This window comes from Anser cygnoides, chromosome 1 (genome assembly GCF_040182565.1).
Source record: "Anser cygnoides isolate HZ-2024a breed goose chromosome 1, Taihu_goose_T2T_genome, whole genome shotgun sequence".
In the NCBI taxonomy this organism is placed as follows: Eukaryota; Metazoa; Chordata; class Aves; order Anseriformes; family Anatidae; genus Anser; species Anser cygnoides.
In genome coordinates this window covers 195,227,326-195,251,114 of record NC_089873.1, presented here as the reverse complement: position 1 = coordinate 195,251,114, position 23,789 = coordinate 195,227,326, and the positions used below count along the sequence as shown (strand labels likewise).

Genomic DNA, 23,789 nt, shown 5'->3' with positions numbered 1-23,789 from the left:
AGTAAATCAATGTAGTGTTTGTGTGCTGTAGTGATGTTCTTTATTTGGTGCATTTTTACTTAGTTACTCTTTGTGCAAACCACTGCCAAATCAAACTTTCAGTTGTGAATGTGATTTTGCAACCCTGGAAGATAACATCCCATCCCATGTAGAGTTTTTCCTTTGATTTGCTAATCTGTCGTTGAACCTTAAAGCAGCACATATAACCCAAAGATTAATTCAAATACACCTAAAACATCTTATTTCTTTTTTCTACTGGGAATCACACACCATGGTAAAAAAAAAAAAGAAGGTTTTGAGTAGTGAAATGAGTTGTGATGTTTCAGCACTAGAGCTGATTAAGTGTAGGCATGAACTTTCTTACAGGAGTTGCCCTTTTCTGTGGGTCTCTTGTTCATTAGAAAGAAATTTTTTCAGATGGGCTGTTATATGAAGTTAAGTGAGTCTTCTTTTTTCCATATAAATGAGCTTTCTGGGTAATGAAGTGCTCCAATTGAGATCTAACCTTTGGAAGCAAAACAGGCCAAAAAGAAAGAGTGTAATTTCTGCTACAAATGTGCGATGAAAGCCCAGAACTTTGTTTTACTACATTCCACCTTTCGGTCTGACATTAACCCTTTTGAATCCGTTTCTCTGGACCTTCAGCCTCAGTACAGAGCTGGGGTGTGCTGAGGAGGCTGGCTGTGTGTGCATTGTGTGCAGATTCTTGACAGGGGAGGAAAGGGTGCTAGTCAACTCTGTGATGGTTGACATCAATTATCTACTGAAAAAACTGAAACGCCTAGTGTTAGCCTGTGGGTTTGTTTTCAAGCCACTATTAAATGTTGCAATTGAAGGCTTTAGCTGACTCTATATGAGACTTGCTCTTTAAAGGGCTTATACTTCTGTTTGGCTTCTGATAACTGGTTTTGTTCTTTAACACTGAATTGATCATCTGCTGTGAAGCACGTACAAAATTCGCATGACAGTGAGCAGCCCATCTTGGGGTGGGAGGACCCACATATTTCAAGGTCAGCAACTGAAACTTTTTTGCTAGCCTCAAGTTCGATTCTGATGTGGAATTAATTCCTTATTCTTTAGGTTTCACTTTGTATATACAACAGAGGCTTCATGTTGCATAAAGACAAGGGGGTTGCCTACACACAGGCATTCAGGAATGTTAAGTGAATTAACTGAAAGTGTGAAGATAAAGTGGATGTTTTTAAAGCATGTTAAATACTTGTGTGGATGCCCTTCATTTAGGCATAAAATGGCTTTATTTTTCTTTAGCTTAATCCCTGTAAAGGGGATTAAGCTAAAGTGAACATAAAGCAGATTAAACTCCTTTGTGGACATTAACATGAGTTAACTTACCTTCCTTCTCTTGAATGTCCTTTTGCAACATACCCTTCAGGATGCGTTGTGAAGCGGTGGAGCTCTTTCAGCTTTAAAAAAGCTATACTGATTTTAGTATCTAGAATTTAGTATTTCAGAATAAGCAACAAACTCAATTGAAAAGGGTAATATGGAGGCTTTTAACAACTAACTTTCCTTTGAAAGTGTCAACAGTAAGTAGAAGAGATAATAGGCTACTAATGACTACACATGCACAGCTGACAACGTAATGGATCAAATTATTTCTGACCATTCAACAGCAAGCTAGCTTATTAAAGCTGTATTGATGTTTTCCTAGAATATGATCGTGGAGTATAACCATGGAGTTGCTGAGGTCGAAAGGGACCTCTGGAGGCCATCTTGCCCTCCTTGAGCAGGGCATGGGACCACCTAGAGCAGCTTGCCCAGAACCGTGCCCAGATTCCAATGTTTCCATTGTCAAGTCTTTGCAATTTGCCTTTTCCGAGATATGCTTCTGACCCCTAGGGCACTGGGCTATTTGTATCCCATCTCATGTCCTTGTGCGCCGGGTGGCTGGGTATTGTGGCAGGGCACGGTATAGGGGCTGGGCATTCATAATCATAGAAACAAGAAAGTGAAATTTTCTCCAAATGAGATGTAGCCTATGAAACCTGTTTTTGGGGTGTGTTATGTAATTGTGGTAGCACGTGGTGTGTGGGCTTAGGTAACAGCTGCAATGCTTTAAAAAACAAAACCCAAAAAACTTTTAAAATAGACTGTTTCTCATGATGTTTATTTTCTGGGCTTTCATAAGATGACAGAATGATTCAGGCCAGGAGGAACCTCAGGAAGTCTCTGGTCCTTTAACATTTATTAGGATAAATGTTTGTAGTGTGACTGCTGCTTTTGCTTTAAAGCTGCCATTATGCAATGAGAATTTAGGGTGAGGAAGTACATTCTGTTTGGGTGGTGTCTTTGTCTAAACAAAATCTGCTCAAGTCTTATTATCAGGCTTTTTTTTTTTTTTGACAGGATGTTTATCCAGGTATGCCTGTATTTCTACTGCAAGTTCTTGTGGCGCTGCCTGAAATTTGTGGTGAGGAAACTAACAGGGCGATGTGAGTTGCAAAGGATCTGTTACAATACAAAGCCTGGAGCTGCCAGAACTATGAAAATAGGTAACTGAAGAACTTAGTTCTGCATGCCTGTGTACCTTTCTGCATGTGCTAAAAATAGCATGACTTTAAGAAATAATAATAAGCTAAATTTATATTGGATTCATTTAAAATTGTCTGACACTCTGCTTTCAAATACTGTTCTCTTACAGAGGCGTCACTGAAAGGTTCAAAAAGTAAGGTGAGTGAAAGATCTCAGTTCAACTTTCCTGTTGTATCCAGTAGCTTGTTCAGTCAGCTGTTTACTCACCCCACAAAATCACTTTAGAAGCTGATATGGTCTCACATTAAAAGCATCTCCTAGTGAGGAGATGCTGTGACCATCACGACCGGTGGTTTCCCAAAGCTGGGGGGAGTGTCCTGTGCTCCAGGAACAGCACAATGTGGTGCTGGCGCTATTGGAATCAAGGGAGCAACAGGCCATGGAAGAGATAAGGGTGATGTTTTGTAATTTAGGATTTCTTAGGTGGATTCCTCATCCTATCCAAAACTTCTGTAATCTGCAGTCAGTCACTTACAGACTTAACAACTTTTTGTTTCTTTGCCTTTAAAGCAAGGATAAAAGAGATTGAAGTCAGCATTACTTAGATTGCAAAGACAACTTAGATCTCTGCTTTCTTTTTAAATACACTATGGAGAAGACTTTCAATTCATCCTTTCGCTATAGCACTGGTTGTGATAATATAAATGCTTCTCACTCATCTGAAAAAAGCATTTGTGTATGCATTAAGATTACTCAACCATTCATTTTTCCTTGGTATGAGAACCAGTGCTGTTGAAAAGCTTACCTCAAAACTAATGAGAATGGTGTCACGTAGCTTATAGTTTGGCATGGCACTTCCAAATGTACTTTTAGCACAATAAAAAAGGCCGATTCTTATATAAGAAAATTGCTTAGATGCAGTATAAATTTATGTAATTTTAAGACAGAGCACCAGAAAATTTTTCTTTAATTTTTTGGAAGGCATGTTGATTATTTTTTTTTAAATTGAACTTTTGGAGGTATCTTCAAGGCAATGATGTGCAAGAGGAAGAAAAAATGTGTTTGTGTTACTGCAATATGTTGGGAGAGGGGGGTGTCAAAATGAAGGGTAGCAATCCCACAGTAATTAGGTGGGTGGCTTGAAACTGCTTCTCAGCTGAAAGCCTCAACACAGATCATCTTCACTAGCAGCTGTTGCAGACATGTTGACTGGCTCCAAGGGCATGGAGAAGCAGCTCAAGTTTTCACGTGGGGATGGTGCTCTGAAGCTAGTCATTAGGGTTGAGTATGTTGAAAAGGTGTGCATGTAGAGTTGGCTCTTCTGGCTCTTAAGCTAGAAGCTTTTGGGTATTAAATTTACCGTTGTTAACTTCCATTGAACAATAGCTTCCATAAGAATTAATGTGTTTAAAACCTCTTTTTAGCGTCTGCAAACTTCAGTAAGTGTTCACCCTGATGCTATTGAAAAAACTATAGATGACATCATGGAGCTGAAAAAGATTAACCCAGATATAAATCCACAGTAAGTTCATGACTTCCTTATGAAATAAACGGGGAATTATTGATTTCTTTTCAGTACCCAAGTCCATGGACAGCTGTTTTTTCATAGCTATTTTGGTACACAATCTGAAGATGAATTTTGTTTCTCAGTGTAAAGCTACAGCTTAAGCTTTGCTGTCAAAAAGCTGATGGAAAAATGAACTATCTTTTCTGTGGACTGTAATAGGCAAGTCCTGAGTTTCTTTGTCTAGCTGCTTCCTGAATCATACTTAGTACATTGTTGATGCATTGATTTATGGGGACCACTTCCCCAGGGATAAAATAGTGCCAAGGCAGGTGGTCATGGAAGTGACAGTGATGGCTTCTTAGCAAGGCTGTAGGTAGCCTTTTGGGCAGGGAAGAAATTGGTCTGTCATAACGGGCAAACCATTATATTGTTTCTGTCTTAAAGCTGCTTTGAGTTATTCAAACACAAGGTTTAACAACACAACACAGTTTTTTAATGCTCCAAGATCTTAGTGGTAAGAAGAGACTAACAACAAACCACTAAATCTAAAGCCAGGTATTTCAGGAGTATGTAGTAACACTTCTGTTATTGGTATAAATATTGTGTATCAGTGGGCAAAGGAGGAGGGTGCCACAGCTTAGATACTCAGTGTTGCAGAGGACACTGATAGCTGAAATGCAGAGGAAAAAAAAACAGCAATGAAAAATTAGTGAGGGTGACATACCAGGAAAAAATGCAGAATATAAACGTGCATAGCTCAGAGCCTGACCTGTAGACATCAGTAACCGCAGCATTAGCAGTTGGGCTAATTGAAGTACTCACTTGTCAACACTGGACACTTGGGTAACAGGGTGGAATAATGCCAAGAAGAAGCAGGGAATTCATTAAAATAATATTTGTGTGACACCAGAGATCATCTGATTCTTCTTGTGGCTTTGCCTTTGGCCTCTGAGTAAAAGCTGTCTTTCGGGAGAGAGGGAGAGGAGGTATGCAAATGAATGGTGCTTGCCTGAATCCTGCCCCTGAACTAGGTTACATTTGAGTGTTCTGGTCCTCATATAAGAAAGCAAAACTTAATATTTTTCATTTAACCCAGGTGTAGTTCATATGCTAAGCGCAGAACAAATGCTTAATTGTTTTTGAACAAGAAATTATGTGCTGGGTGTTTCACAGGACTGAGTCATTGATTCCCATGCCTGACTCCATGGCATCCCCTCTTAGTTTGCTGAGATCTATTCAAAACAGTGAGGAATGTGGGGCTGGGAAGTGCGAGGTAGTGCCACATGAATGAAGACAAACCCTGCCACTAAATTGCTCCCTACTTTACGTTAATTACAGTTCTACTAAATTGCAGCAATCTGGACTGCAGCTTTATATGCAAGGCACTTACTTTATACTAAACTCTTCTGGAGAAACTTCAGCAAAAGCAGGTCAGCTATTTCTTTAGGCAGGATTAAGGAAAATCCATTGGTTTGCCTGCTCTCAAACATCAAAAAACGTGCATCCAAACTGTCTTGTTGGGAAGCTCTGACCTTCCCTTGTATAGCAGACACTTAAAATCTCCTTGGGTAAGGACACGGGGACGTGTCATGCTGTGTGTTTGCACAAATCTGTGTGCAGTCAGTTTTGTCCATGTAGCGTCTTTGCAGAGCTGAGCTAGCATCCCAGGGATGTTTGCTCCGAGCTGTTCTTGACAGCAATGGGCTGCTGTGATCTGAAGAGGAGGCGGCCCAGAGTAGTGTCCCTTTGTCAGTGCCTTTGAGATAAGTGTGTATATCTGGTGGTGGAAGCGAGTAGGTTGAATAACCAGGTGGTGACCCATGCGATCTGCACCAACTACAGGAGCAGCCTGTGAAACACTCCCAGTTTGAGGCTCCACACGGGGTGGGAGCGTGAGCAGGTCACTCCTGCACACTGAGAACCACCACCACCAGCACAGGGATGGCAGGAGGAGGGGTGAGGCATCAGCAGCTCATCTGCATCCTCTGCTCAGTGCTGCTGGGGCAAGGAGGAAAGCTCCCTTTCCCTCCGTGAACAAAACGAAGAAATCCCTCCTCCATGAAGAAATTCCCCTTCCTCCGTGAACGACATTGCAGAGTACTTGACTGGCTTTAAATAGAAAGTTCAAATACTGCTTGCTTAGTATATGGTGTTCAGCTTGGAACTTAAAAATAACATTTTAATATATAAAATTGCTCTGCTTTTCCACTGCTTGTGGTGTTTTGCTCTGAACTACTGTGAGGTTACTGAGTAGTTAAAAACATGATGGCTATGCCTTAGTGATGCACTATGGCAATTCTGTCAGGCTTCTCAGCTTTCTTTGAAACGCAGCCTTTCTATAATACTGTAGGGTATAGCAAGTGAAGCATGCAAAAACTAAACACCAAAGGGGGGAAATGCTGCTTAGGTTATTCAAAAAGGGTTACAGACAGAAGTAGCACGCAGTCGTGGCAAGAGAAATGGCCTAATGATGACATCTCTCTTATTCTGTGGATTAATCTCAAAAGATAAGCAGTGAAAATCCTTCTGCTAAGGAAAATTTAACAGTATTATGGAATAAACAAAGTATTTCGGAGTACCAGATAGGGCAGATAAAGAATCTGTGCAGCTTGATATCAGCACAGCCCGTGCTCCACTGAGCAGTGAGGATATAGATCTAACTGTGGTCCAAATTCATACTAGGCATTCAGATCATTTTAGCCTTTATTTAAAATAAGTTTTAAAATCAAGGTCATATTCCTATATATAATCAAATATTCAAATGAAATATAAAACTGCCATGCTTATGACTTGTATTTTATTATAAAAAAAATTAACCTAAAACTGAATAAATAACTGTAATTTAAAGCCTTCAAAGCCAAGTTTGGCTTTTTTTTAAGGATGCATCAAGTTGATCTGCATAATAATGAAAAGAACCATTATTGTGATTCTTAACATGAGTCCAACAAAAAAAGTCTACCTAGAGGCAGATCTTTGAACTGTTACTTCATTTTTTTTAATCTTCTTTATGCAGGCTATGGTGGCATGGAAATAAAATGCATGTTTTTAGCTTTTTGCTGAGTTCCCCCCTTCCTTTTTAAGTTCACTTCTCTGGTTTCAGGGCATTGTTTAGGAAGCTGCCATTTGAATGAGGGGGAAGATTCAGTGATGTGATTGTAATAGGCTTTGAAAGCTGCTGTGTATGCTTATGAGACTTTCCTATGGAAAAATTCACCATTTCAAGTTTAAAAATCCATTTTTATTTGCTTTTTAATCAAAGTAGGGCACTAAATAAGACTATGCCTTTCACAAGGCCTTATTTAATATAATACTGATCTCCTGGAAAGTCTTTAACAGTAAATAAAATGTTGGATTGAAATTCATTGATGTAACGTTAAACAGGTTATTAAACAGGTATGTATGCTGTAGTGTTGTGGCATGGCTACACATGACTTAGTTGGATTACATTTGTCTTCCACCCCCAGGCTGGGAGTATCTCTTCAAGCCTGCCTGCTGCAGATCGTCGGGTACAGGAATCTGGTTGTAGAGGTTGAAAAGCTGCGCCGAGAGCCGTACGATTCGGAGAACCCGCAACATGAGGAAATGCTCCTGAAGGTATGTGCTTAAGAGACACCGATAAGGCATCCTTTATTCATGCCAACTCCAAAGGGCTAGTTTATAAACCTCTTAAGACATTGGGAGATACTATCACGTCCCTTCATCATGTACCTGCTTTGAGATTAGACCGTACAGCATGCTCATCTAGTCTGGGTGTAATGCTTGCCAGGCAAGCAGCTTGTTCCCTGATGATGAGCACGTGTCACTTGGCTGAACTGTGTCTAGGTACTGAATACACAGCTCTTACTGCAGGTAACAGCTCAGTGCTGAGCTCTGGAAAAAAACAGCAGCATGTCCTACTTCAGTACACCTTTCTTCAAGTTCTCATAATGAGAATAAACCTTTTTTTCTCCTCAGTTTCTTGTGTTTTTAAAGACATTGTTCATATATCCCAGCGATAAGCCTCTAGCTTTCACAGTGTAGGGCAGGGTGGGAAATAATGTGCACATTTACATTTACTGAATGTATTTTCAAATGAAAAGAAAACTAGACTATTCTTTAGATAATACATGAACAACAATGAAAACCATACCAATTGGGTTTTACTTCATGCTTTAAGGAAAACCTTGCACAGCACTAGATAAGTGTTTTTTGAAGAAGATGGTCTTGAAGCTGCAAGCAGGGAGAGAGCTAGAGAGCTTTTTTATATTGGAAGGAAACTGAGGAGAGAATAAAGAGGATGGAATATAGTCGAATAGCAAGTCCCAGTATTTCTTCTGATTCTTCTGATCCTACTTCTGATCATAGCTAGTGCAAGATGCTTCAGAGAAACGGTAAGAATAGTGAATACATTAACTTGTACAGAAAGAAAATGCTTTCTTACAGAACTTTCAGAGGTCTTAAAATAAAAAATAAATCAGGTTTTGTTCTTAAATAAAAGTACTGAAATCTGTTTTTACTGTTTTTAAATAAAGTAAGTTTAAGTACTGAAAACTTTAAGCAGTTCCTTTGACTCTGCCCCTGCTCCAGGAAAATATTCCTAAACGCATTGTGCACCTGCATTGCCCAGTGTGCAAGAAGTAGGGTGTGAGGTGATCATGGGTGAGGAGCACTGAGGAGCTGGCTCTTTTCTTGCCACCTGGCATTTGGGGACCTGGTTCTTAGCTGCTCCTGAAAATGGTAGCTGTGATGTGTAGTCACGTAACATTTAAAGACAAAAGCAGAGTAGAACCTGAGCATTTGTCAGAAGGGAAGTTAAACAGTGCAGCTTACACTGTAAAATTCCTAATGCTGAAAGAAGTATCAGTGTCTCCATCTGTCTTCTGCGTAACCTGTGCAATAGCACTTGCAAAAGCAAAAAGCCTGCTGTAAATTAATTGTCATGTCAAATAGAAAGATGTTCAATGGTTTAATTCAGCTTCCAGTCCACACTAGGGAAGAATAAGCCAGTAGATTTTCTTTGCTTCTAGGTATTTTGCTAAGTGATCTCTGCAATGGGTAATTCAAGTTCCTAATGCCTATCGTTTATTCATGTTTACCAGGAGGGCAATTTATGAATGAGAGGAAGATTAACTTAATGTGATTGAACTAATAAATAATACTGTGTTTAGTGTCGATGGATGAACAGGGAAGACACTAAATATTATTTAAACACTGCATGATGCTTTATGCAGTCGTGGCAAAGTGAAATCATTAAAAGTTTTAACTTTCCAAAGGTACTGAACTTTAAATGCAGTCTGAATTGCTAAAAATTAATACACCTTCTGTGTGGATTACTTGAGAAATGTGCATACTCCTCTTTCCATTGGGTAGGCTTTATCTTTTATCTAAGTGTGTCTTGAGGCCATATTCACCAGCTTATGGTTTATGGGTAACAGCTGATTTCTCAATACACTCTGGAAAGCATAGGTTTGCAATATGGCACATAAGATGTGCAGAAAGGTATGTATTTGTCAGATGTCAATTTAGGCTGCTTTTAGGTGCCTAGCAACGTGATATTTAGGCACTAAGTCACTGGGCCAGCACAGCTAAGTAGATTTATTCTAGCTGAGGATCTGGCTTGTTAAATCACTTTCTCCTTTTTATTTATTTATTTTTTTGTGAGATCAATGAATGATTCACCCCTTAGTTAAATACGAAGGTGGAAAGAGCTGTTCTTGTATGGCTTTTTTTCTTTCTATATTCTTCAATTTGCTTTTCAGCTCTGTGGTAGCCAAGCCAGCACCCTCGATTTATTACCCTTCTGGAGACTTGCAAAAGATGCTGGAGAAAAGATTGCTGTGGAGCCTTAGGGACCTGAGGGCTGATTGCCTTCCTCTCTGCCAGTGATTTACAACCAACTTTCAGCCCGTTCCTATCTCGGTGCTTATGGAGGCAGGCTCTAGTTTGATACACAAAGCACGAACAAAATAAGTCCTTGTGCGAGATGTTGCTGCGCTTGCAGATAAGGTCAGAAGGACCTTCTAGGGCTGAAATGGCTGCAAAACTTGAGTGGTTTGGTTCCCCCCTGCAACCTTCTTCACCCCCAGGAATTTCATTTGTTCTTCTGCTCTGGTTGCTGGAATAGCAATACAGATCTGTTACATGAGATTTTACCTTGCTTTAAAGAGAAGAAAAAGTCATGCCAATGTGTTGAGGCTTAATTATATTCTACCTGTGATCTTCCTAGCTGTGGAAATGCTTGAAGCCCAATTCGCCACTGAAAGCTCGGATTTCGAAGCAGTGGTGTGAAATTGGTTTCCAAGGTGATGATCCTAAAACAGACTTCAGAGGGATGGGTCTGCTGGGATTATATAACTTGGTGTAAGTATGCTCCTTTAGAGATGTATTTATGTGTATCCAAAGTTTTGAAAAGCAGCATAATATGCAGGGTTTTTTTAGCAAGTCTGTGGGAATAACTTTGAAAAGCGTTAGGGACTCCATATCAAAAACTGAAAGAATTTATTTTCTTTCCCAGTTTTTGGGGGGGGGGGGGGGGGGGGGGGGTCTTTTCTCTTAGTATTCCTCATTCAACAAGGTTATATTGCTTGCTAAGTGTTTTTTTTTTTTTCCCCCTCCCTGTAACACAGTAAGTTAACACTCTTCCCCCAGGAGAGAAACTGTAAAATATATTTTCACCAATATCTGGAGGATCTCTTTAAACAGAATGCCCTGGGAGGTGGGAGGGTTATGTTACTGCTCATCTTTCTTGTTTTGGAATTTTTATACTGAATTCTTAAGTAAAACACTTGAAGTCTGGCCACTGATGGCAGACTTCTGTAGTTGGACTGCTTTTTAAATTTTTCTATACCCAATATTAAGCAGTGAGGTTTACATAAATATTCCCTCTGCCTTGTGCAGGCCAGGTGTTTGGTATCATCTGGGGCTAGCAATTTAGGAATTGATTGTTCCCTGTTATTTCCACCAGCCCTTGTATCTGCTGCAGGTAATAGATACAAGATTTATTTTGCTAAAAATAACCTCTCCCTGGGATGGAGGGGGGAATAAATACTTTGTTTTTCTATGTCGAGGGACATTAAAAAAAAAAAAAAAAATAAATGACTGTATGTCATCTCTAGCCAAGACCAGTGAAGGATCTGGACTCTAGAGTCTGCTCTGAAATTCCACTGGACTTCCTACCACGTATTTCACGTCACAGTCTCCTGTGTTGACTTTTATCTTGCTTAGTGAATCTGCCGGATCAAGGAGCCTGATCTGCTTTATCTTCAGCTCTGCAGTCAACATGCACTAGTAATAAGCAATAGATCTTTTGTAGGATGGGCAGAAAGGCGAGCCTGGTAACCCACGCTCACTAGCAGCTTATGGGATTGCACTTGTCATTTCAGGCTGCTTTTATCTTTCTCTTTGGGGGTCTGAGTGGTAGTTGAATGAATTCAACATGTTAAAGCTATTAATACTGCATAGTGCATGTAGTGATATTTAAAGGGCCTGGCACGGGCATGTATGGACAGCTTGTGACTTAACAAAAAAAAAAAAGCAAAGCAAGTTTTAACAATTTAACCTAAACATATCTCTTCAGGTATTTTGCTGAATGGGACACTGAGGTAGCCCAGCAAGTTCTTTCTGATTCTCTTCAGCCTAAATACAGGTAATGCTTTAGCCTAGAAATGAATAATCTGAGAGAGTACTGTACTGGCTGTTGTTTTGGGAAGGGGACCGTGTTTTCCTTTTGTTGGACATGTGTGAGTATTGCCACATGCTATCTGTTTTCAAGTGCTGATCTTGAAAATTGATCAAATTTAAGACGAAAACTTGTATACTGAATCTTAGAAATAGTGAAACTTAGCGTTAAATGTTTTCACTTAATTTCTGATTTCAATTGATTTTATGTTTTTATTTACCTTTGTTTTAATTCTTTTTTCTTTTCATAATGAAGGGAAGTCTCTAAGAAGGAACTAAGGTATTTTTTTCTTTCTCTTGGTTTTATAAGATTCTACATGTAAATAATGATCAAACCATGCTGCAATTTGGTGTGTTATAAGCTGAAAATCGTTAATGCAACACAGAGATCCCTATTCCTTTCTCTAAATGCTGCAGTGTTAATTTCAACTTAAGCTAATGGTGCACAGCTGGGTACATCTGAATATGCTAATAAATATATAAAGAATAAGATCAACCTTGTTTGCTGTAGCTAAAGCGCTACTTCATTTTTTTATTTTAAGATCTATTTAGTAACAAATTTAACCAACAAATCCAACAGTTTTGGGGTGACTTTTGGGAGGGTGTCTCAGCAGTGCAAATATGATCACAGCAGCTGTGACTGGCTTTATAATCCAAAACACTCTATGCCAAGAGTTTGTTAGCATAGCTGAAAATCCACTTTATTATTCACATACTTTGACTACCTTGACTAATGATTGGTCTGATCTGGCTAGTCCAATATCCTGACTTCTGAGAGATCAGGTAGCTTCAGGTGCTGAAAACCTCGTATTGTGAACAACAATTCATGAGGAGACTTATTCCATAATTGCTGGGGGAATGGGTGTCTCTTAGCCAGTTCCACAGGAATCAGTTGTCTCAAAATACATCTTTTATTTTTTTCCCCTCTTCTTCTGCCAGTAGTGCTAGATACCCCCATAGCAGGGGTGTTTGCATCTGAATCCTGTATAGCTTTTGATCTCCCCAGTGTTTTGTGGTTGAGTTACCAATGGTAATTCTGTGACAAAAAGTGCTTGGAGGGTTGAGGGGAATGGAAGTGCGATAGACTTTGATCTTTGACTTAAATGCTCAAATTTAGTTTGTCTGGCATTTCTTTCTATATATTCACATTTACTTTCTCACTACAGTATCCCCCTAGGTCTGGTCTTCCCTTTATGTATTGTGCTGCCAATGGATGCTTTTAATTAATGTGCCTTGATAAAAAGGCATTGTCACAATGCTTAAACAGTATTATAGAAAATAGCCAAGATTTTTGTTTAACTGAACAGAAGATTACATGGGAAATGAAACAATACTGCACGGATGCTGAATATTTGCTGTCAGGGCTGAGAATCCCATCAGTGTTCTCCACTTCTGTGTGTGATTTCCAAGGACCATCTTGCAGTTCTGTGTGAGCATGTGCGATTTTTACCCCTTGAAAGAGCATTTGCTAGAAGACAGATGCTGCTCCTGGTGCCTGTGGTGTTTTCCTGGTGTGGTTGCTTAGCAGCCGTGCTGGTTTCTGATGTGATAATGATCAATGTAGCTTCTATTTTTGTTGAACTGCATTGCTTGTCCATATCCTAAGAGTACCACCTTTTATTATTCAACACTTGCTTGGGGTTTTTTAATAGATGTTATGCCACAACCTACAAAAACGACTAAGTTTTTAGACAATAAGCATAGACTGGTGTAATCCTGCACACCAAACCACATAAGATGCAAAATTTTGTTCCAACGTATGTCACCCGGTAACAGGTCAGGGTGGGTGTGAAACTCTCAGCAACTTTAATACTTAAAGGCAATAATTCTTAAATATTTTACTTGCCTGAAGTTCAGGGCATGGTTTTTAGTATAATATAAGCTTACTGTAATTCAAGTATAGTCCAAGAAGGACACTTGCACACTTAGGTGTCTATAATTTGGGATCTAAAGCCTGCAATCTCAGAGCTGCCTTACGGTAAGGTAAGGTAAAACTCCCACCAGACTCTAAACCATAGCGCACTGGTGAGGGTCAGTCCCTTGCCTGCTTGTAGCTGGTGATAAATGCAGGCAATGATTTCTTCTAAATTTACACTGGGTAGATGCAGGTAAAACCTGGTTAGTGGAATATCAGCTGCTGATGGTTGCATCATGCAGCTTTTTTTTAATGTTGAACATTAAACAAATGAACAAATTTAATTTAAATGCTTCCCTCTCCAGTTCTGTTTTATGGGAAGGGATCTTCTGTATTCTTGAAAACATTTGCATTATTGTGCTGAACAACAAGAAATCCAATTCCTTAATTTTGGCTGTTGAATGACTTCTAATTTGGTTGGACATGAAAAATACTCCTGCAATAGAAAGGTTGTGTTTGCCTCCTCAAGTGGATCACATCTCCAGTGATGAATGTCATGTACGTCTTTGAGAAAATGAAGGCTAAAATCATCATCCATTTGTTGAAAGAAATGTGGTATCTTCTGGTTTTTGTGCAGCTCAAAATTAATTGAGGTGGATTGTTTTTATGGCCAATATAGAAAATAACTGGCTTTTACTGAGAGCAGTGATGTAGGTACGTACTTTTGTCATCATTACCAAGCTTACCAGTGATGCCATAAACCAAGTTAGCTATTTCTAGCTATTTCCAGTCTCCCTATACCTATTCAGTCAGAAGCAGAGTTAAAGAGGATTAGCCCTATCAATAGAAGTAAAATACAGTCTATTTATTTAATGTTGTAATAACAAAGAAATCGGAAGGAAATATATGTCAACTAGCAATTCATGTTAATATCTGCATTTTATTTTATTTTTTCCAGCCAATTCAGCAAAGCTGAATGGGAGAAGAAAAAGTTTGATAAGGCAATTGGGTAAGTTTTTGCCAGAACACAACAGTTAATACTGATGCTGCATATTTGAAGGGAACAGAGTATTGCTTGGTTACTACTTTAAGGATTTTTTTCAGTGTACATACTAACATGTATTGTCTTAACCCTATCTTCGTTTTGATCAAAGATTAACCTACTTTGAAGTAAGAATTGGGGGTAGAGGGTGGAATCTTGTAGCAAAGAAAAGGCTTTCTTGCGTGTGCTATGAATAGTGCAGTTATAAATATCTGTTTAATTCTTCTTAATGCATAATATGAGTGAGTCTCACCTGTCTCTGTCAGAGGCAGGTTCTGATCTGCTTTCAAGAAAGTATAACTGAGTGTAACTGAGAATCTGTAATGCAGTATTTTAATGCCAGTACTTCATTGTTCTGTCTGTGGAACTTGCTGTTAAGGACTTGTTTCCGCAACTAAACAAGTTTGCTTTGCTGTGTTTTCTTGGGAAGTGGTCATTGCCAGAAATCTTGAGCTTTTTATTCAACAGATTTACAAATTCAGAAAGAACTTCTAACTTCTGAGTTCTGTTGTGCCTAAATACACTTTCCTTGCTGATCTGTCTTAGCAGGACAGGGTGTTGTTTCATAGGTTAGATATTCTCTTTTCTGTTCCTAGCATGCCCTGATTTAGGATTTTGGCTGTGTATCTAGTTCTGTGTTGGGAAGAAATGGGAGGTGACTCAGCTGCATCTCTTTCACAGGCTTCTTAGTCATATGAATATCATTATGGGATCAATTGTATAAACCTTTATGTTTCTAACTGTGGATACTGAATTCCAGTTGGGCAGACGGGTTAAAACAGCAAACGTCAGGTCACCTTGCAGGCACAGCCACCGTGTGGAGTGCTTACCCTGTATCAGAATTGAGTCCAGGGACTCCCGGGCTTGTTTTCATTTCATAGGAATGAATCTCTGCTGCTCCACTGAGAACACTGGCACAGTGATGAAACTCCTGTTTTCACTCTGACCATATGTTTCACTAGGGAAACACTGCCATTAGAGAGTAGAAAGCAGACAGGATAAATGTTTTTCTAGTTTTCCATCACACTTGGAAGCTCACAAGAGGGAGAGTCAATACACCTCAGTATCACCTAATCTGCCATGTCAGTGACAATTTCTTACAGCCTGTGGAAAGAAGACAAGCTCTCTGCAAATGTTTCTCTTTCTTACAGCTACTCTTTTGCTATTGTGGGTATTAACATAACAGACCTTGCATATAACCTGCTGGTGAGTGGAGCTCTGAAGACCCACTTCTACAATGTTGCTCCAGAGGCACCAACACTCACCCACTTTCAGCAGACCTTCTGTAAGTAATGAGGGGGGGATAAATACTCCTATTGTACTCCTACTAGTGCTGTTTTTTCTGCTCTTGCAAATAACAGAGTACTGTAAGTTGGCTGACACAGCACAAATACCATCATGCTGGTCTTGCTGTCCTGACTTTAGAATACTTGGATCCAGTTCTTAGTTGTGATGCATGCCACCATCAAACCAGGGAGTAGAACAAAACAAAGTGCATGAACTAGTGCCCCTCCTACCTGCTTAAACTGCTTTTAAATAATAAGAAGAAACGTAAGGTATTTTCCCCATAAATCCATCTGTATTAAGATATCTGCATTCAAGTGGCTCACTGCACCCTTCAGTAGACTTGTCCCCCCTGAGAATTAATTCTTTTTCCATCTCTTTCCCCTGTAATTGAGCATCCCTTCTACAGCACAGACCTACTGTGCATCCTTGCCAGAAGGGCACGGCAGCAGGTGCTACATTTCTAATGTTTTTTGAAATGTAGGCAAGGAACTGATAACACAAGTCAAGATGCGCTGTTTTCCCTATTTATGTTAATTCAAAAAAAAAAAGCCACCAAAACTGTGCAAGTTGGCTATTTAGGTAGCAGACTTTTTGTTTTGCAGCTATAATACTTTTTATTGCTTGACCGTATAAATAGCAAATATTAGTGACCTGCTCATCTTTTATTAAATAATGCAGGCATTTGAGGTTGCTATTCAAGACTCATTCACCCAAAATCTTACATGGGCAGATTCCATACTGAAGCAGGGATCCCCTTCTTGTGATGGCTTCTGGGTTGCTGCCCTAGATACACTGGCTGGTAGGAACTTGAGCAGTTTAGCTGTTACACTTCTGTCTTTGTCAGTGGTCAGCTTGATAAATAAAGGACAGATAAGTATCTACCTAAATATCTGCTAAGATTTGAAGATGTGCTTAAGATACCTCTTGAATGAAGTTTCTCAAACAGGTTGAGAGGAAAAAAATGTGACTGTAAATATAGAGTGAAATTTAAGCTAGAGTTATGTGTTTTTTATTTCTAATTACAATACAATGAAATAAACGAATAAAAGCAATTAAGCCCCTTTTACAACAAATGTCATCGCTTCTTGAAAGCACAAATAACTTGTTTGCCTTGCTGTGTCGGAATGAAAGGTTATGCATCCTCAATGGTTGATCTGCTGTGGAAGCTGGGATCAAGAGGTGGTGTCCAGTTCACTGAAGTTCTGGTGCTAGATGTAAGGTTTTTCTCAGTGCTGGTTCCTCTTCAAGCCTAAGGTGGCACAGAACTAATAGGGTAAAGGCCTTAATAAAAAAAAAGCTTGTGTGTTAAACACAATTTGTCATCAAGCTTCTTCGTAAGGCAAGGATATCTTACCAAAGCTAGTTGTTCTGTGTATCACCTTGCTTGTCTTTCCAGGACCATGGACATAAATGTTAAACAACCTTTCCTGCAAGGTCATGCACACACAAGTAAAACTATGTTGTGTCTGAGGAAGCTGTAACTGTTAGTTACTTACCAGTATACACTTTTTAGTGGATATTAAGCACTGTTTCTATGAGGGGAAAAATCAGTGAGGCAGAACTTCAATATAAACAAAAGACCAGTGGAATATCATTAGTAGTATCTTCTCCTACTCATTAGTTTAATGTTTTAGTTCATGTATCATTTAACATGGCCAAATAACATTAATAGCTCATCATCCATATGTCAAGATGCTTAGCGATTTCTTGTAATTATTGGAAGAAGTTCTGCCAATGTTCATCAAATCTTGAGTTTGCCCCTGAGTGAATTTTCTAAAAAGCTTCCCTAAAATTCTGTTAAGGAGAAATATTCCCAAATCAAGGAAACTTTTCTAAGCATGAGATGTCTTCCTGAAGTGAATCTCCAGCTGTTAAATGTCCAGCATGTGTAATGCCAATGCTATGGCAGCAAGCACTTCCAGTTGTTTTAGTTTCACACGCTAGAAGTCATATATAGTGTTGCAGCAGGGGTCTTGCAGGTGGGTTTAATCTTATCCCTGCATAGCTTCATGGAGTCTCAGACCTTGGTGACCAGAATTCTTTGTGTGCATCATAGTTATTAATTGCAGGTTTCTTTCTAACTTTGTAATCTTTACTGTATTTCTCATTCTTTTTATTCTTTTGTAGGCTACTTAATGCATGAATTCCACAAATTCTGGGTTGAAGAGGACCCACTGGATATAATGGAGTTCAACCGTGTCAGAGAGAAATTTCACAAGCGAATCTTGAAACAGCTCCAGAACCCTGAGATGGCTTTGTGCCCTCATTTTGCTGCATCAGAAAGTTTAATCAATATGTAGTTACTCACTTGATTTTATTTGGGAACACTGTCTCACTCTTGTGTTAGGTCACTGTTTAGACCATCACTAGCATACTGAAAGACCATGGCGATTGTATGCATGTTTTTGGTGCAGTATTCATCTATTTTTGTCACAAGTACTAGATCCCCTTATGCTTCTCTTTGGGGATTTCTCATTTTAAATGGGTGCTCATATTGCGGCATTATGCAGTGTTACATTCTGAATAGATGTCCAGGTATCAGAGTTTTTTCTATTTTTTTAGACTTTCCTCATAATTCAGCATTGAACAATTGAAATGTATTTCTCTAGCTGTGTTTTTGTATATGTGGAATAAGTAGCTGGATCTTGTATTGTGAAAGCTTTTTAACTTCTCGGTATGTTTTAAGATTATTGGCATTTCAAGCAAAATATATGTTTGGACCTCGTCTAGAAGATAATGTGTGTAACTTAATCTGATGCAGACAAACACATTAAAGTCCAATTTTCTCCACACAGCCATATATGCTTAATGCAGAATTAATGAGGCTTATGAGATACAAGTTTCAGTAAGAGATTTATGCAGAATTACAATCAGACTCCACAGCTATATGAATACCAAATGATCTGGTGATGCTAATACATTCCTAGTGAAGTGCAAACACACAACTACTGGTTGCTGGCACCAACACCACCATGCTGAAGCATAAATTCCTGCATGTTCCTTTGGCTGTACTGGGGTTACTATTCTGTGTCACATGTTGGAAGGCAATGTGATTTGATCACACCATGCTTGGTGAATTCAGGGGAGCAGAAATGAAAATATATATTTTTTGAACTACTAAAACTGTAGCTTTGGTTGTCAATTCAGTTCATAAGAACTGGGAGAAATAATTGACTAGAAGGTTTAGAGCAAAATCACGTAAGTTTCCTAGACTACTTTAAAAAATAAAAATGGCAAACCACATTTTTTTCTAAAAACATGAATGAGTGAAAGTGTCTGACACAAAGAATGTGTAGTATATTGAACAGCATCTACCATGGCATTTCATACCCATGGTATTTTTTACCTTCTAAGCAAGCAATTTTAGTATTATATGTTTGTGTAAATCACTTGCATATGGAGATTAAACTCGGAGTAGTGTCCAACTACTTGTGAATTATATGAATAAATTATGTCATTCTAAACTGAAGCACTACGTGTCTTATTTTGAAGATGGGTAGTAATACAGATGTAAGCAACTTTACTAGATAAGTTCAAAGGGGCTGTGACAGCTTTGTGATAACTCCTTAGTCTGAAGAGTGGTCTGAATTTACCTGGATCAGGTTCGTTATAGTATTCCTGGTTATAGCTTGGGGCATTGCTTACTAAATAAATAAAGCAATGGGAATGTTTACACTTCTTGGGAAACTTCTTAGCTCGGATGTGAGGTGGGGATCAGGATTTCTCTGCAGGGCTAAGAAGTTGCATTCTTTGAGAACTGAACTCTAGGGGTGTTGCAATAACTAGTCTTCTCCAATGACATCAGAAATACGGAGTTGGAGAGATTAACCAGGGCATGTTTTGTATGAAAATATAACAAAAAAGTATGTATGTTTAGCTCGTAAATAATACATGGTAATAATACGTAAAACAGGAGGTTTTGGTATTGCTCTTGATGCTTATAACACTTTCTAACAACAGTTTTCACTGTTTCAAATCTTACTCACCTTTCCTTTCCCATCTCTTTCACTTAAATTAGTTCTGCAACATGTTAGTCTGCACTGGTTTATTTTTAATCTTTTGCACGGGAGTTTATGGAGCTGGCGTGAAGGTCCCTGCTACCTTTTTACTGGTGTGATCTTCTTAGTTGTTATGACTTTTCCCAGGGTGTCAACTTCAAATAAAATCAGCAAATGTCATCTGGCTCTGTGTCAGATTGTGTCACTATAATCTAGCTGCTTTGGGTGATTTTTTCTTCCTGTCTTGCAGGGAGATGGGTTTAATGAAGCTATGTGTGAAGTTCTTTCGCCTGTAGAGCTCTTGCTTGCTCTCCTGTGGAGCTTATTTTACTGCCCACTTGTGCTTTAGCTGTGGCCTGTGACATCCTCATTCTTAAGGTCCTTGTTAAGCCTGGGGCATAGAGTGTTCCCAGAGGCTGTGCTGCAGGCTGAAACTGAAAATCTAGAATGAAAAGCTGGACTTTTCTTTAAAAAAAATAATCATAATTTATTCCACCACTCATATCTCCAAACTGTGACCTGTGAGGAACTGGTTGCTGCTTTCTCTAGAGAACAGAAAATAAAAGAAACAGCCAAAAAAAAAAAAAGTGTAGAAAGTTGTTTCAATAAAGTAGACTCAGTGTTTATACTCACTGCAGGGAGCAGGTTTTGGTTTAATTAAGAGCGGAGTAGTTTTAGGCTGGTTTATTTCTACACACATATTTATAGCAGTAGAGAAATTCCATTGTACGCATGCAGTGAGGCTTCAAGAAATATTTCTCCTGGCTGTCTCCTGCAGCAGCACTGAAGCTGGACTGGAAAATTTCCTGTGGTGTAGAGGGTAAAGAGCATTAGTTCGCTGTCCTCATTAACAGAAAAACAACCTTTATAAACATCTGTACCCACTTTGTGTGCTGTGTGCTCTGCATGGCAGTGCTGGCTGAAGCACTTTGCTGCAAGCGGCGAGTTGTCAGCAGCTGAAAGAAGTGCTCTTAGGTGGAGCACGAGGTGTGTGAGCAGAGTGCTGATGCTCGGGTTAATGAACCCAGGTCTGCTGCTACTCAACCAAAGATCCAGTGACAGCAAAGTGCAGCTTTCCTTTTTGCAGTTGGTATCATCAGTTCCTTCTTGATCCTGCCCTTCATGAGCTATAGCTGGCTTTTAACATCTCATTTGTTGACCTGTCCATTTTTGTCATAATGTGACCTGTGGTTTTGATCCATCCATGAGTGTGGTCAGCATTGCAGAGTTATCCACTACTGGGGTCTTGGAAATCAAGAGTCATTCCTCCGTGAGGTCTAGAGGAAACCTCAGTCTGCAGCTTTGCACTTGGACAGATTTGGTGGAGGTCAGAGTCAGTTACAGGCTGTAACGGTAATCATGTTCAGTTTTATAAATGATAACTTCAGGTGTTTGGCAAACGCTGTTGGGACATCTGGGAACTCTCTATATTTCCCTCTGTCCTACAGTTGGCTCTTGATGAGCTTGACATTGTCAGCATATGACCATGTTGGCATCATAGGAAGAGGTCTCTGAGAATGACGGTCATAACCTTTGATTTTCAGAGAACTGTCCTGTTTTCTTTGTAGCTTGCTAATGGACCTGACTTTCACCTCCTAGTCCTCACCTGGATTTTAGTCCAATACAACCTGGAATTTTGCACTAATGAATCCTCCAGGCTATGCTGCAAAAAACAAAATGTATCGCCTCTATGCACTTGCATCTACAGCATGGTGCAGCTAAAAATCACATAAATTATTAAAATAGATGTTTTGCAGAAAACAATCCTGAAACAGATAAGGAAATGAATTATTCATTGTTTTCCTTGGTTTGTAGCAGTGCAGGCTTTCTATAAGACTTGCCAAAGATTAGACAGAAGTCTTCCTACACGATCATGTAGAAATATAGTAGGACTGGCTTTGTGCGTTCCCCTGTGAGCAGCATGCACAGAAATCAGGTCATTACTTATTCTAGTAAAGGAAACTGTTCTTCCCTATATGGAGCTATAATTAGAAAAAGAGATTTAGCTTTAAAGTTCCGAGCAAGAACTGGGTAGAGCAGCTTAGATAATAAAGAACTATAGAGAATGGCAGAGGATTTATCTGTGTGGCCATATTCTTAGACCTGGGCACTGTTGTATTGGAGGACTGTAAACCCATGTAACTAAAGGTGGTCTGTGCCCCTAAATGCTTACAGTGTGAAACAAGGGGGGGGTGAGCAAGACAGGGGAGCTTGGGGTTAACACCTACTAGCACAGCTGGGAGCTCAGCAAAGCAGAGCAGCACAAGCAGAGCTAGAGAATGGGACACAAGGAAGCTTGCCCTATATTTATGGCCTCTTTTCCCAATTGCAAGGTTGAAAGGGACATGGAGATGACTGTGAAAAACTGAAGCAATGGACAACAGAGCCCACTACTGTAACATGTTAGAATTGAGGACAGACACATCCCTGGTGGATACAATCTGGCTGGAAAGGTCCTTGACAGAAAATGTAATCTGAAGTGTGTGTTGAAGCAGGGGTTCATATAGAGGCAGGTCTGATTAACATGGGGCTGGTCCGATTGCCACAGAGAGCTCTGCATGGGCTGCCTGCCAGCGTCCTGAATGGGACTGAGCATGGCAACACTCTGCTCCAGGGCCTGAGAAGACAAGAACAACCTGGGGGCAAGTTTCACTTCTGGGGATGAATAGGAGAGGCTGTGCTTCTCTAGAGAAGTGAGTCAGGAAGCATTAAGAAGATGTAGATATAGCCCAGATGTAAAGAAAAGGGATAAGAGGCAAAGTTGGAGCCCTTAGTCATGGTCTAAAGGCAAGACAGGAGTGTTCTCCACAGCGGGAAGGAGCTTTGTAGTCACATCAGGCTTAAGAAAGGGAGAGGGGATAGGAAATTGTGAACAACTTGGAACTGTAATATGGACATCAGGATAAAAGTCTGGAGTAGAGAGGGCTCTGTGACTCATTGCCAGAGCAAACAATATTAACCAAGGAGAAAATGTTGAAGCAGGAGAAAAAAAAAAAAACATTGGCAAAGCCCCACGAAGAGTCCCATGGAAAGAAAGACTCCTCCACTGGATTCAAGGCAGTATGCCTAGGAAAGTGGGAGGCAGGAGAGGACTGTCTCAGAAACTAAGGGCAGACTACATTTGAGAAAATGGCTGTGGTGATTTGTGTCAAGGGCATTTGGCAGCTGAGTGCTCGGCTCTGTCTTTTCCCTGGTGATGTGCTCTGTTCTGAGCAGATTTCTTTCAGTCCATTCAGCAAAGTGCTTGTGCAGTGCCCATCTCACCACAGGCCAATCAGTAGTAAGTATATCCCATAAAATCAGTACAAAAGTCCTCAACAGCAGTAAATCAGCTCAACTCCTTAACCTTCACCACCTGCCCTTGTCCAACCAAGGCATCCTCTTGGCAAGACCCAAGCCATCTGACCAAGCCATCATCTCCTCTTTGCTTTCTCCCAGTTTTCTATTCGCATTGGTTTACTAGTTTGAAGTTAAGCCAAGGGACTTACACTTTCCCTCTGGTTTTCATGCCTCTGCCCTCGCTGCCCTGTCAGCCTCTCTTCCTTTCACCCTTTCTTGCACGCTTTTGGCAGAGAGGCATTTCTGTGGCGGATGTGGGTGTCACTAGCTCTGTGGCCAAAAAGCAGCAGAAAAAGAGCAAAGGCCTGAGGAGACAGCAGCCAGTCTGGCAAGCCCCCTTCTCACATCCTGCCCTGCCCCAGCTTACAGGGTGCCACCGTGACACCAGAGGCAGGAGGGTTGCTCGTAGCATCTCAAGGCTGCTGCCTCCAACTGTCTTGCCCCTTCCACGAGGCCTGTGGAGAAGGGGCACAAGCATGTGGCTGCACTGGGAAAGCAGAGCTTCTCTAGCTCAGCTGCTAGTTTGGTTCATGGGGTTGTTCTGCCCTTAAAGCACATTCAGCCTCCCACCAGGTTCTCTCCAAGGAGAATCAGCTTCTTCTGGCTCACAGA

The 23,789-nt window shown here is 40.0% G+C and overlaps 1 protein-coding gene across 6 annotated transcripts in view; it reads left to right on the top strand.

Moving 5' to 3' along the window:
• ELMOD1 (ELMO domain containing 1) overlaps window positions 1-19,309 on the top strand; it is a 42,519-nt gene extending 23,210 nt beyond the window's left edge. For 5 of the 6 annotated variants that reach the window (XM_013199112.3, XM_013199113.3, XM_048078219.2 and 2 more), the window contains exons 3-12: window positions 2,368-2,513; window positions 2,663-2,691; window positions 3,918-4,015; window positions 7,465-7,594; window positions 10,206-10,339; window positions 11,556-11,624; window positions 11,913-11,936; window positions 14,470-14,520; window positions 15,705-15,838; window positions 17,968-19,309. In XM_013199112.3, coding sequence (XP_013054566.1) covers window positions 2,368-2,513; window positions 2,663-2,691; window positions 3,918-4,015; window positions 7,465-7,594; window positions 10,206-10,339; window positions 11,556-11,624; window positions 11,913-11,936; window positions 14,470-14,520; window positions 15,705-15,838; window positions 17,968-18,140 — 988 coding nt within the window. In that variant the 3' untranslated portion in view covers window positions 18,141-19,309. The remainder of the gene's footprint in view (window positions 1-2,367; window positions 2,514-2,662; window positions 2,692-3,917; window positions 4,016-7,464; window positions 7,595-10,205; window positions 10,340-11,555; window positions 11,625-11,912; window positions 11,937-14,469; window positions 14,521-15,704; window positions 15,839-17,967) is intronic. The other variant, XM_048078221.2, reaches the window with a different exon arrangement.
• Window positions 19,310-23,789: the final 4,480 nt, after the last annotated feature.